We start from the raw sequence: 12954 nt of genomic DNA, 5'->3' as shown, positions 1-12954 counted from the left end.
GTCTGGGCTATGCCACTCGCTAACTGTGTGATCCTGGACAAGTTACTCAACCTCTCTGAGCCTTGGATTCCTCATCTGTGAAACGAAGCCCACTAATCTGTGTCTCCCTCAGCACAGATGGCCAGCATGCAATGAGCACTTAATTATGGCCAAGTGTAGGAAGGGTCAGGCTGGAATGTTCCCACGGGTCTCAAACACACAAGGTCTCCAATGCAGGGCTTGGGAATCAGTACTTAACACGGCAGGCAGTGGAGAGCCGCGGACAGCGGTAGAGCCCTGGCACGAACCAGGAGAAATCCGGGGGTTATTACTGTCCTCCCCGGGTTTGTTTCACCAGACTGGGCACTGGACTTAGGTGACACAGCTGGAAGAAGGGACCGAGGAGGGCCAGAGAGGAGGCAGGCTCAGAGGCGAACGTGGGGAAGAGGTTAAGTCAATCTGTCCAAGCAAGAGTCGGCCAAAGGGAGAGGCACAGAGCCAGAAGGGCACTAGGGAGAGAGTTAGGTTTGTCATACTAGGGGTTCTAGGGGTTGCAGGGAAGAGACAAAGTCAAATACGAGAGAGGGTTGCACAAGGGTGTGAATTGGATTTCTTCAATGACCTTCAAAAGAAGAAATTTCTTTTAATTTCTTTTTCTCTTCTTGGACTGTGATTTTTTTTAAAGATATTATTTATCTTTTTGACACAGAGAGATAGAGAGGGAACACAAGCAGGGGGAGCAGGAGAGGGAGAAGCAGGCTCCCCACTGAGCAGGGGGCCTGAGGTAGGACTCGATCTCAGGACCCTGGGATCATGACCTGAGCTGAAGACAGGTGCTTAACTGACTGAGCCACCACTGAGCCACCCAGGTGCCCCTGGACTGTGTTTTTTAAAATGCTACTACTGTCCTTCTGGACTGAGCCACTTGGGCCACGGCTTCGGTGGGTTATAGATGCTGACAGCGATTTTTCTCCAAAGAATAGATAAGCCACAGACAGATAGACTTCTGGCTCTTTCTACGTGCCAGCTGTGTGAGGACCCCACAGGCCCACTCCTCTGGCATCGTTCTCTTAGCAGACATCGTCAGGGCCCTACTTCGCTCCCATTAGCACTCACCACTCCCCTGAATCTCTGACCCTACCTCTGAGAGTCGGACCACATGTCTCCTCTGGCTTCAAGGTTTGCTTGGTGAGCACACAGGGCAGGCCAGCCACGTGGGGTTGATGTGGGCCGGGGAGCAGCCCTCCCCCGGTGACAAATGGAGATTGGTAGATAAATCCTCACCCTTTGGGTAGGAAAATTCTTTTTTGGGGGGGAGGGTGTAGGAAAATTCTAAGATGTACTCAATACCATCTCCCAGAGGGCCTGGCAGGAATGACCCCAGATGGTCCCTCGGTGTTCATAAATCCCAGATGTGCACAACAGTCACCTGCTCATTAGCATATGCCCGGGTGGTGCCCTGTGGTGCTCCCTGCCCTTCCTGTCTCACTCCTCCTCAGACCCGTTGGCGCTTCTTGGAATCACCTTCCAATGAGCAAATCCTGTGTCATTCTGTTTCTGGTAGGAAGATAGACATTGCATTCCACCGACACTGGCTTGACCATGACCTGACCTGGGGAGAAAATGCGGCTTCTAAAAAAAAGGAAGAGAGAGATTGAGAGAGAGAGAAAGAGAGAAAGAGAAGGGGAAGGAGAAAGAAAGAAAGAAAAAAAGAAAGAAGAAAGAAAGAAAGAAAGAAAGAAAGAAAGAAAGAAAGAAAGAAAGAAAGAAAGAAAGAAAGAAAGAAAGAAAGAGGCTTCTCCCTTAGCTGTTCTGCTGCCACCGGCCTCCAGCGCAGGGCGGGCAGGTCCCGTCACCCCCGCGCAGACAGCAGCGGCCTCCCCTCCAGGCGCTTCTCCAAGCAGGTGGCGCAGCCCCCCTCCCGGAGCTTCTCTCCAGGCTCTGTTCAAACACGATGGTGACAAACACAGCAGGGGGAGAGGGAGCCCAGGGAGCTTTTTCGGAGGAGGCCGGGAACTGGGGCGTCCTGGGAGAAGGGAGGGGTGCGTGGTGGACAGCTCTGGGCCCGCCGGCCCTCCCCAACCTCAGGGCGGCATCTGCCCCGCAGGGGAGTCCTGGGCTCGAACCAGTGGTGTCTGAACTGAGAGCAGGGGACGGCCTCCCCACGGCCTCCCCGCTCTGCCCCGCCGCCCGGCTGGGGGGCGGGTGCAGGGCGGAGCGTGCGGGGCGTGCCCCGGGCAGGGCAGGGCAGGGCAGGGCGGTGGCGCCCACAGGTGGGCCTGGCCGGGATGCTGATCCGGAGCGCTGCTCCGCCAGGTAACCACTTCCCCGCGCAGGTGGACGCGGGGGCTTCCTGGGAGCGCTAGCCTCCCCCCCTGCCCTGCAGCGAGGCCAACTGGCCTCAAGGAGACCTGGAGCAGCAGCGGCCTCCCCAGCACCACTGGGCAGCATGAGCCGGTCAAGGCACGTGGGCAAGATCCAGAAGCGCCTGGAAGACGTCAAGAGCCAGTGGGTCCGGCCGGCCAGGGCCGATTTCAGCGACAACGAGAGCGCCCGGCTGGCCACCGATGCCCTCCTGGACGGGGGTCCCGAGGCCTACTGGCAGGCGCTGGGCCAGGAAGGGGAGGTGGACTTCTTGTCCTCCGAGGAGGCCCAGTTCATCCAGGCCCGGGCCAGGGAGCCGCCGGGCGCCCCCGAGCCCGCAGCGGGGGCAGAGGCAGGCGCCAGGGGACTGGACTCCTGCTCCCTGCCCTCGGGCACCTACTTCCCCGTGGCCTCCGAGGGCAGCGAGCCCACCCTGCTGCACACCTGGGCCTCAGCCCAGAAGCCCTACCTGAAGGAAAAATCGAGCGCCACCGTCTATTTCCAGATGGACAAGCACAACAACATCCGAGACCTCATTCGCCGCTGCATCACCCGGACCAGCCAGGTACAGGTGGTGGGGCCTGTGTCTCCTTGGCCGTGGGGTCGGGGGCGAACGGGCTGGTAGAGGAGGAATGGGGCTGGGTCCGGCCCCATGGGATGGGGTTCAGAGGCTGGGGCTGAGGATGGAGTCAGGTGCTATTCTCTCTCTTGCCCTGGATCACCGACTTTCTGGTCCCACCTGTCACCATCTGGGTCCTGACCACAACCCACCTCTCCCTAGCATCCTGCCTGTCCCTCGACTTCCTTTCTTTTTAAATTATTTTTTAAGGATTTTATTTATCTGTTCATGAGAGACACAGAGAGAGAGAGGCAGAGACCCAGGCAGAGGGAGGAGCAGGCTCCATGCAGGGAGCCCGATGTGGGACTCTATCCCGGGTCTCCAGGATCAGGCCCTGGGCCCAAGGCGGCGCTAAACTGCTGAGCCCCGGGCTGCCCTGCCCCTCGCCTTCCGTGGTGATCCCCAACCACCCAGACTCCATGCCGCCCCCCAGTACTTCTGCGCTTCCAGTCTAGCCTGGTCCCTTCCCGCTGGGAGCCTCCGGGTCTCCCCGGCGCCCGCAATGGGAAGAGCTACTCCACGGGGCTCCCAGCTCATGCGGCCGGTCCCTGGGACCTGCAGACCTTCCAGGCCCGCCTTGCTCTGTCTTCGGGCCTTGCGGGTGCCGTGCCCCCTGCCCGGCACCCCTCACCTTCCCTGCTCTTCACCGGATGATGACGCCGGCTGCTTCCTCAGGACGCAGCACCCAAGTCCCCTTCTCAAGAAGGCCTCACCTCGGGGTCAGGCCGCCAAGGCTCACGCCCACCCCTGGGCCCCCAGCCTCGGCTTAGACCCGGTCACAACAGGCCAGGCAGCACCTGGGTCCAGCTAGTGTCACACAGAAGACAGGACAGGCAGAGAGGTTTCTCCCCGCGTGTCTGCACGCCAATATGTGACTTTGGAAGAAGAAAAACATTTTAAGACTGGAGCGTGGTTGATAGAATTTCGGACACAATCTTTAAAATAAAAGAAAGAAAAGAAAAAAAGAAAGAAAAGAAAAGAAAAGAAAAGAAAAGAAAAAGAAAAGAAAGAAAAGAAAAGAAAAGAAAGAAAAGAAAAGGGATCCCTGGGTGGCCCAGTGGTTTGGCACCTGCTTTCAGCCCAGGGTGTGATCCCTGGGTCCAGGGATCGAGTCCCATGTCAGGCTCCCTGCATGGAGCCTGCTTCTCCCTCTACCTGGGTCTCTGCCTCTCTCTCTCTTTGTGTCTCATGAATAAATAAATAAAATCTTAAAAAAAAAAAAAAAAAGAATTTTGGGCATGGTCGGAGCCACTCTGGCTCATTCTCCCCCAGCTGCACGAGACAACTATTCCGAACAAACAGGGCTGGGGAGGCTTCCCTCCTGCCACCTGAAACTCAGAGAGGGGAGAAGGAACTCATTTTTTTTTCTTAATTTTATTTATTCATGAGACTCACAGAGAGCGGCAGAGACCCAGGCAGAGGGAGAAGCAGGCTCCTTTGCGAAGAGCCCGATGCGGGACTCGATCCCAGGACTCAGGGATCATGCCCTGGGCCAAAGGCAGGCGCCAAACCGCTGAGCCACTCAGGTGTCCTGAGACTTTTTTTTTTTTTTTGAGAGGAGACTCAAAGAAAGAACAAGCTGATGCTTCAGCTCATTTTCTGCCGGGATCCCAGGCTCCTGACCGAATGCCCTCAGAGGGTCGGAACTCTGTGAAATCTTCAGGCTCCAGAAAAAGCCCCGCTTAAGATGGGGAGGCGGTGTGTGGACCGGCAGGGAAAGAGTGGAGTTCTGGAAAATGAAATAAAGTTACAAGGGGTGGAGTGTTGGTTTTCCAAGTGGCAGGGCTGCTTCAGAGCAGTATTTCATGTTTCCGGGCCAGGTCAGCATTAGGGATTGACAGATGGGCCCAGGCAGGCAGCCAGGAGCGCAGGCCGCGCCTGGGGCTGACTGCGGGACCTGGGGCAAGTCGCTCAACCTCCCCAGGCCTCAGACTCCACTCTGGCCTCTCCACGTGTGCAGTTCAGCGGCCTCCCGAGGGGTAGGGACCACTGGTATGGGGAACATTCTCACCCACGGCCGCAGCTCGCACCCTGAGTGAGTGAGGCTCCCTGGAGAGAAGCCGGGTTAGGGCTTGTGAAGCAATCCCCAGGCTGAGTCCCTGCCCCCCCACACCCACCCTCCCCCCAGAGAGGCTTCCCTCCCTCTGTGGCCCTGAGGCCCCCTCATAACCCTTTGTTTCACCAAGACAGCGTGTTATGAATTTAAGACAACACTGAAAAGCTGAAGATTTCGCGGTTCCTGGGTGGTTCAGTGGTTCAGTGTCTGCCTTCAGCTCAGGTTGTGATCCCGGGGTCCCTAGATCAAGTCCCCGCATTGGGCTCCCCGCAGGGAGCCTGCTTCTCCCTCTGCCTGTGTCTCTGCCTCTCTGTGTGTCTCATGAATAAATGGATAAAATCCCCAAAAAAAAAAAAAAAAAAGCCTGAAGAGTTCACTTAAGAGTGAGAATTTCTAGTTCCTCTTAGCAAGTAGGAAGAGCTGGCTCTGGTGGCGCTGAGTGGCCACCACCACTTTGGGGGAGTGTGCTTTGCCACAGTCCCCACCACGCCCTCTTGTCCCAGGCCTTGATGAGCTGCACCCATGTTGTTGCCTGTCAGGCCCCTGCAGGCAGTTTGTGATATTCTCCACACACACACACACACACACACACACACACACACACACACACACGGGCTCAGCTGTGGCCGGTCCCCACAGAGATGCCAGGGCCCGGGGACCTGGTCACAGGCTGTCCTCAGAAGCAGGCTGTGCCCCTGCCTCCCCACTCAGAGCCGGAGGGTGGATCGGTTGGCGTCCTCCCTCTATGGCTTCAGCCTCCCGAGAGGGGAACAAACAGAGCCAGCCTGCTCAGGGTTTTCCAGACCAGTTTCCACTCCCTCAGCTTGCAGGAATTGTCTGTCTTTCCCTTCATGCTCGCATTCCTTTATCCCACAGAGCCTAATTCATAGCCAGGTCCCGCACCCAGGATGGCCAAGCAGAACAGGGGGCCTCCCTCCATCCCTCGGGGAGCACCCTGCCTCTGTGCCCATTAGGGGAGGAGAAGAGGACACTGGGTGGGAGGCAGCCCCGGGGTGTGAGCAACCGTCTGTGCCTGGGAGGACAGGGTGACTAAGGCTGGCTTCACGGAAGAGGTGGCCTCTGAGCTGAGTCTCCAAGGCTGAGTAAGAGGTTGTGAGGCAGAGAGGGACGGGAGTCTAGGCAGAGGTCAGGAGGTGTGAGAGGGCTGGGCGTCCCGCAGCGGGGGTGATGTGCAGGCATGGAAATGCCTGGCGTGAAACAAGAAGCTTTTGCTCACAGTTCCTTAGAAGCAGGGGGCATAGCGTGGGCTGCAGGACCACACAGGAAGCACCAGGGGGGTCAGGAGGCAGAAGGGGCGCGGGGAACGCACGCGCACAGGCCCTTACTGTGCTTCTGCAGGGAAGGGAGGGCAGGCAGGGTACACGGATCAGGATGGAGGCCCTGTTCAGCAGGCTCTGCTGCCCAGCACGTGGCCCTGGGGTCACTCAGGGCAGGGGCAGTGTTGGCTTGGCGTGCCTACCAAAGGCGTGCTCCGAGGCACGGTGCTTGCCGCCTCTCCGGGAATCAGCTGGCCCTGCAGGACGAAGCATCCTGAAATATGGAAACACCAGGATTAATACGTCCTCCGAGGGCGGTCAGGATCCCCGAGGGTTTCCCTGACCCCGTCCGTGGGCCTGGGCCGTCACGTCCTCTCTCACCACTTACCTGTGTGAGGCCAGATTATCTTCGTTGGCTTCCACCCAGCAACATAGCCCAACAGATTGCTGCAGAAGCAGGTTTGAGAAGCCAGCTGTCTTCCGTGGGGCCAGATACCACAGGGATTTGCCAAACTGGGAAAGGGTGTGCTCTGCTCCCTACATGTGGCTGTTGCTGTTGTTTTTGGAAAACAAAGGAGCCTCAGCACACAGAAGAGAAAAAGGCAAGAGAAATGGAAGCCGGGGTGGGGGGCGATAGTGTTCCCACCATGCTTGGGCCCCACCAGGACCCAAATCCCATTGCCCCTCTTCCACCCTGCCATCCCCTACAGACAGATGAGGCAGCGGCCCTCTAGCCCAGGAGGAGCTCACATCTGCCAGGCAGAGAGTGAGGTCCCCGCAGGATGACTCTGGCATATGGGTATGCCCCCAGCAGAGCAGCACCCCCCTGGGGGGCCTCCTCTGTCTCTCTGCAGCTCTGGTTCCCAGAGCTGGCTGCCACCCTGGGCTTCCTCCTTTAGGGTCTCCAGAGTACTTCCTCCTTCTCAGCCAACCCCACTCCAAAGTGCCCGTCCCACTGATCGGCCTACTTGATTTCTTCTTTCTGCCACAGAGGTGCAGGCACTAATTTTAATCCCCTTCCATAACCCAGACTAAAACATGTTTGCATGGTGATTTTTAGAGATTTTATTTATTTATTTATGAGAGACACAGAGAGAGAGGCTGAGACACAGGCAGAGGGAGAAGCAGGCTCCACGCAGGGAGCCTGATGTGGGACTCGATCCCGGGTCTCCAGGATCACGCCCTGGGCCGAAGGTAGATGCTCAATCCCTGAGCCACCCAGGCTCCCCTGCATGGTGTTCTTCTAACATTATTCATACTTGCTCCCAATGCATATAAAAACCACACTCATTTTTAAACTACAAACTAGAATAAAAGCCTTTACTTTTTGCACACGGTTTCCTCTGTGTTATCTGGGCTCAGGGTTGGACGCAGCTGGAATGATAGCTAATGCTCTTTTTGGGTAAAGAAACTGAGGCCCAGAGACGGTAAGTGGCTTGTCCGAAGGGACTCGGCTCATCTCTAGTAGCACCAGGGCTGGCGCCAGGGTTCCCTAACACCCCATAGAGCACTGTCCTCTGGATTGTGTGCTACCCCTCCCTACTAGTGTCCCGGGGCTGCTGTGACAAGTTCCTGCACAGCTGGTGGTTTCGAACAAGACATATTTATTCTCTCCTAGTTCTGGAAGCCAGACCTAAAATGAAGACATCCGTTGAGCCATACTTGCTCTGAAGTCTCTGGGGGAGGGTCCTGTCTTCTGCCCCCAGCTTCTGGTGGCGGCAGGTGTTCCTCAGCTTATGTTCCTTCACTCCAGGCTCTGCCTCTGTCTTCACGTGGCCTCTTCTCCTTGTCTCTCCTCTGGGTGTCTTTTTTTTTTTTTTAAAGATTTTATTTATTCATTCATTCATGAGAGACAGAGAGAGAGGCAGAAGGAGAAGCAGAGGGAGAAGCAGGCTCCATGCAGGGAGCCTGACGTGGGACTTGATCCTGGATCTCCAGGATCACACCCTGGGCCAAAGGCAGGCACTAAACTGCTGAGCCACCCGGGCTGCCCTCCTCTGGGTGTCTTTTATGAGGATACTTGCCAGTGAATTTAGGGCCCACTGGATAATCCAGGATGATCTCATCTTGCAATTTTTTTGGAAGATTTTCTTTATTTATTTATTTATTTATTTATTTATTTATTTATTTATTTATTCATGAGAGACAGAGAGTCAGAGACATAGGCAGAGGGAGAAGCAAGCTCCCCAAGGGGAGCCTGATGAGGGACTTGATCCCAGGACCCCAGGATCATGACCTGAGCCAAAGGCAGCCACTTAACCACTGAGCCACCCAGGTGCCCCTCACCTTGGGAACTTAATTGCACCTGTGAAGACTTTTTCCAAGTAAGGTCACATCCATAGGCTCTGGTGGTTAGGATGTGGACCTGTCTTTTGGGAGGTCCTCATTCACCCCACCACACCCTGTAAGGTAGCATGACCATGCAGGGGACTGAAGAGGTTATGGGCCTTAAAACAGTCTGGCTGGGAGCCAATCCCAATAGGAGGCCAACACGATAAACCTAGACTTCTTGAGCCTGCTTTTCCAAGTATCCCTTAAATCATGACCGGGGGTTATTTGTAAACATGCCCCCTCACTGGAACACAACAGGGGGTGAAGGGTGGGCAGGAGCAGAGAGAGAGAATTGTCCCTTTCATCTATACCCCCCTCAAGGAGGAAGCAGTTATCTTTCTGCAGAGAGGGCCTGGGTTGCTGTTGGCATCAGAAGGCTAAATGTGTAGAGACAATCACGTGCTAACAGGGCCATGGTTCTAAAGGAGCGTGGCCTCCCTGTGAGAACATCTTTTCCGACTTCTGACCCAGACAGTTCTTTCCCCTGTGCAGACACCCATGTCATCTGAGCAGGAAGTCAGCTCCAAGAGGTACCAGACATCTCCTTTGTCTGTGTCAATGCCCCTCTTCTTGTCCTTGCTACTTCCCAGATGCTAATGGTCCATATATCTACAGATCTGTATGTACATATACATCTCCATATACCATATATATATAATTACTATACTTTTATAGCAATTATTAGAAAAATGGTGGAACGTTGTTATAGGTAATGTTGAAAGCTGCCCTCATGCCCAGTCCAAACCACTAGTTTTGGCTTTGTGCCTGCTTATGTGTCTCCAGGCCACTTGCCCTCACTGGCAACCATACCAGAAATACTATCATTTTGTGCTCTGTCAAGCCTTTTTCACTGAATTCGTTCATTGCTAACACACCTGTGTTGAGTATGGATTTCTTAAGATTTTATTTATTTATTTATTTATTTGAGAGAAAGAAAGACAGAGATAGTGAGAGAGAGCGCACCAGCAGGGAAGAGAAGGAGCAGACTCTGCTCAGCAGGGAGTCTGACGTGGGACTCGATCCCAGGACCCTGGGATCATGACCTGAGCCAAGGGCAGACACCCAATCGCTAAGCCACCCGGGTGTCCCTTAAGGGTGGATTATACAGCACTTTTACTTCAACATTTCGCCATGTCTTACAGTTTTTATGTGACGGTTGTAATTATCATTGGGAATGGCTGCTGAATCCACTTGTCCATATGCCATGATCCGGGTGTGAGGACTGACTTTCGGTTGGGTGACAGCCGTCTAGTTCTGCTCCAACCCCACTGTGTGGGAGTCTCCCACCACCGGGCGATTCTCAGACCCCAGCTGGGCGTCCCAGGTTGTCACGGTGCCTCTGCTCCACCAGCTCAGAGTCTGGAGACTGGAGTCTGGAGACTCCAAAGGCCCTCTCCTTGGGTTTGATCAATCCGCTAGACTAGCTCACAACAAAGAAACCTTTACTTTCTAGATTGCCAGCTATTATAAGGGCGCGCACTCAGGAGCAGCCAGTGGAAGAGATGCATAGGGAAGGGCATGGAGCTTCCACGCCTCCTCTGAGCACTGAGCTCTCCCCAAATCACCAACCCAGAGGCACTCAGAGCCCGGCCTCACACAGGCACGACCCGAAATCATTGGCACTGGCAGCTGATTCAACCTCCAGCCCCCCCTTTCCCTGGGGCAGGGGCGGGAGGGACAGAAAATTCCAACGCTCCAACCCCTTAGTGGGTTCCCCTGGCAACCAGCCCCATCCAAAAGTCACTCATTAACATAACAAAGCACCTTTATCTCTCTCCGCTCTCACCACTTAGCAAATTCCAGGTGTGTTAGAACTTGGTGCCAAAAACAGGGACAAGATCAAATATATATATTTTTTATGAATCACAATATCGGGGAAACAACCCTAAACAAGTGTAAGGAGAGGAGCAGGCACTGACTTCCACGGTGGGAAGGTCAAGGGTAGGGCCGGCTTCGGGCATGGCCGACACCAGGTGATCGGATGGTGCTGCCGGGACCCTGCTGGGCCGGGCTGTCGCCGGGGCTGCCTTCAGGTTCGGGTACGCTGTCCCCAAGTGGCGGCGAGTGGGCCGCCGGAGCCTCCCCCGCGCTGCGGCCCAGCGACCGCCCGCGGGGCTCTCATTAGCATAGCGTGGGTCACGTGAGCAGCACCGGGCCAATCCCTGTGGCCCGCAGGGGATGCCGCGTTCTCATTGGCCTGGCCGCGGTGATGGGCCCTCCCCGCCCCGGTGGCCCCGCCCAAACCACTTTGCTTGTGGAGGAGAGGGGAGTCTCCAAGGGAGGCTGGGGGCCGCCGGCAGGAGGAGGGCTGGGTGCCGGGCGGGTGGAGACACACACACAGACACACACACTGGATGTCTGGCGGGTGGAGACACACACATACGCGCACACACACACTGGGTGCCTGGCAGGTGGAGACACACACACACTGGATGCCTGGCAGGTGGAGACACACACATGCACACACACGCGGACACACACACACACACACTGGATGCCTGGCAGGTGGAGACACACACACACACACACACACACACTGGATGCCTGGCAGGTGGAGACACACACACACACATGCGCGCACACACACTGGATGCCTGGCAGGTGGAGACACACACACACACACTGGATGCCTGCAGGTAGACACACACACACACACACACACACTCACATCCCCCCTTTGCTGCATGTCTAGGGCTCTCTCCTCCCCCAGATCCCCCAGATCCTGTTATGATAGAGGTGGCAGTGGCTACTCTGCACGTAGGGGTCTCCAGACACAGAGAGAGAGAAAGAGAGGCAGAGACACAGGCAGAGGAAGAAGCAGGCTCCATGCCGGGAGCCTGATGCCGGACTCGATCCCGAGCCTGGGCTGCAGCATTGAGCCCTGGGCCAAAGGCAGGTGCTAATCCGCTGAGCCACCCAGCGATCCCCTCCACCAGGGTTCTGTTGGAGGCGAATATATGTGGCTTCAAAGCAGGTGAAAACCAGTGGCCACTGGGGGCCTTCGAGCTCGTCTGGCTGAGCAGCCCTGTCGTCAGATCTGTCCCTCAGCCCTGAACCTGTGTGGCCGCCTCCCCTTGCTCTGCCCTTCCCTCCTGCTCCTGTCTCTGCCTTTCTCTCCTTCCTGCTGTGGGCGCTGCACTCCAGCAGTGGGCCAAGAGGCCCGAGGGGCCGTGGTGGGCGATGGAGTCAGGGTGGAGGCCTCCAGCTCTTTCCCCTTGAATGTGCCCTGGCGGAGCCCCCACCCCTCGCTCCCTCCAGTGCAGCAGCCGTGGGGGCTGCTCTCCCAGGAAGGCCCATGGGGTCGGGGCCGTAGGAAGCCGGGCGGAGACCAGTTAGCACCTGGCCCCTGACTCTGTTTCCACCCCCCTGCCCTGGCCCAGGTCCTGGCTATCCTGATGGATGTGTTCACCGATGTGGAGATCTTCTGTGACATTCTAGAGGCGGCCAACAAGCGCGGGGTGTTTGTCTGTGTGCTCCTGGACCAGGGAGGTGTGAAGCTCTTCCAGGAGATGTGTGACAAAGTCCAGATCTCTGACAGCCACCTCAAGGTAGGGGCCCCCAGTGGGAGTGAGGACAGCATGGCTGGTGCCGCTAACAGTTCCCTCCCACACACCCCATCTCAATGGCTCAGCGTAAAGAAAGGTTTGTCTCTTGCTCAAAAGTCCCCTGTAAAACAGACGGCCCTCCCTCACCTTGTAGCTACACCATAGGAATACGTGGCCTCGGGGTGGCAGTGACAGGGAGACAGGGCAGGGGAATGCCGCAGGACCTGACCTGGAGGACGCGTCCATCATGCCTGCTTAGGCCCTCTGGCTCACGCAGCCCACGGGGGCTGGGAACTGGAAGGGGCCCGTGGGGATCTGGTGGGCCGCAATCTCTGCTGCGCATGCCTGTTGTCTTCTCTGCTGAAGGACCTCGTGGCTCCACAGGCCAGGTCAGCATCCGGGCTGTTTGGTACACGTATAGGACTCCGCAGAACCCCAGGAAGCTGATCCTTTTGGACAGAACCCAACTGCCCACGGACTTCCTTCTTCTGGCAAGGAGAAAAGAAACCCAGGCATAAAGGGTCATTTAGTCATGTCGAATTTAGGGCAGCTACTTCAGGGTCAAAGGTAAAACCGCCCAGTTTTTATGAGCAGGCTCTACTCACCAGGGGTGGGTGGTTCCCTTGGTGACTGGGCTCTAGTTCAGACAGGTCAGCCTCCGGGAGACCCCCCAACCTCCCTTCCTCCATCCCTTGTCCTCCCCACTGCCTGGGATGCAGCGAGCTCAGGCATCTGGAGCGGCAGGCCTCGGTCCTGTGATTACCAGGCCCGCTTGGCCTGGAT

General features: G+C 56.5%; 1 protein-coding gene and 1 long non-coding RNA gene across 6 annotated transcripts in view; one reads left to right on the top strand and one right to left on the bottom strand.

The window, feature by feature from the left end:
- FAM83A (family with sequence similarity 83 member A) overlaps positions 1-12954 on the top strand; it is a 38169-nt gene that overhangs the window by 16039 nt on the left and 9176 nt on the right. For 2 of the 3 annotated variants that reach the window (XM_041769497.1, XM_041769498.1), the window contains exons 2-3: positions 2316-2908; positions 12007-12174. In XM_041769497.1, the coding sequence (XP_041625431.1) occupies positions 2316-2908; positions 12007-12174 (761 nt within the window). Of the gene's footprint in view, positions 1-1499; positions 1540-2315; positions 2909-12006; positions 12175-12954 lie in introns of those variants that run through there. The other variant, XM_041769499.1, reaches the window with a different exon arrangement.
- LOC121499036 overlaps positions 11241-12954 on the bottom strand; it is a 13931-nt gene continuing 12217 nt past the window's right edge. For all 3 annotated transcript variants that reach the window (XR_005989984.1, XR_005989986.1, XR_005989985.1), the window contains one exon: positions 11241-12659. This is a non-coding gene — a long non-coding RNA (uncharacterized LOC121499036). The remainder of the gene's footprint in view (positions 12660-12954) is intronic.

This window comes from Vulpes lagopus, chromosome 9 (assembly GCF_018345385.1).
Source record: "Vulpes lagopus strain Blue_001 chromosome 9, ASM1834538v1, whole genome shotgun sequence".
Lineage (NCBI taxonomy): Eukaryota > Metazoa > Chordata > Mammalia > Carnivora > Canidae > Vulpes > Vulpes lagopus.
This window is presented reverse-complemented; position numbering and strand designations above follow the sequence as displayed.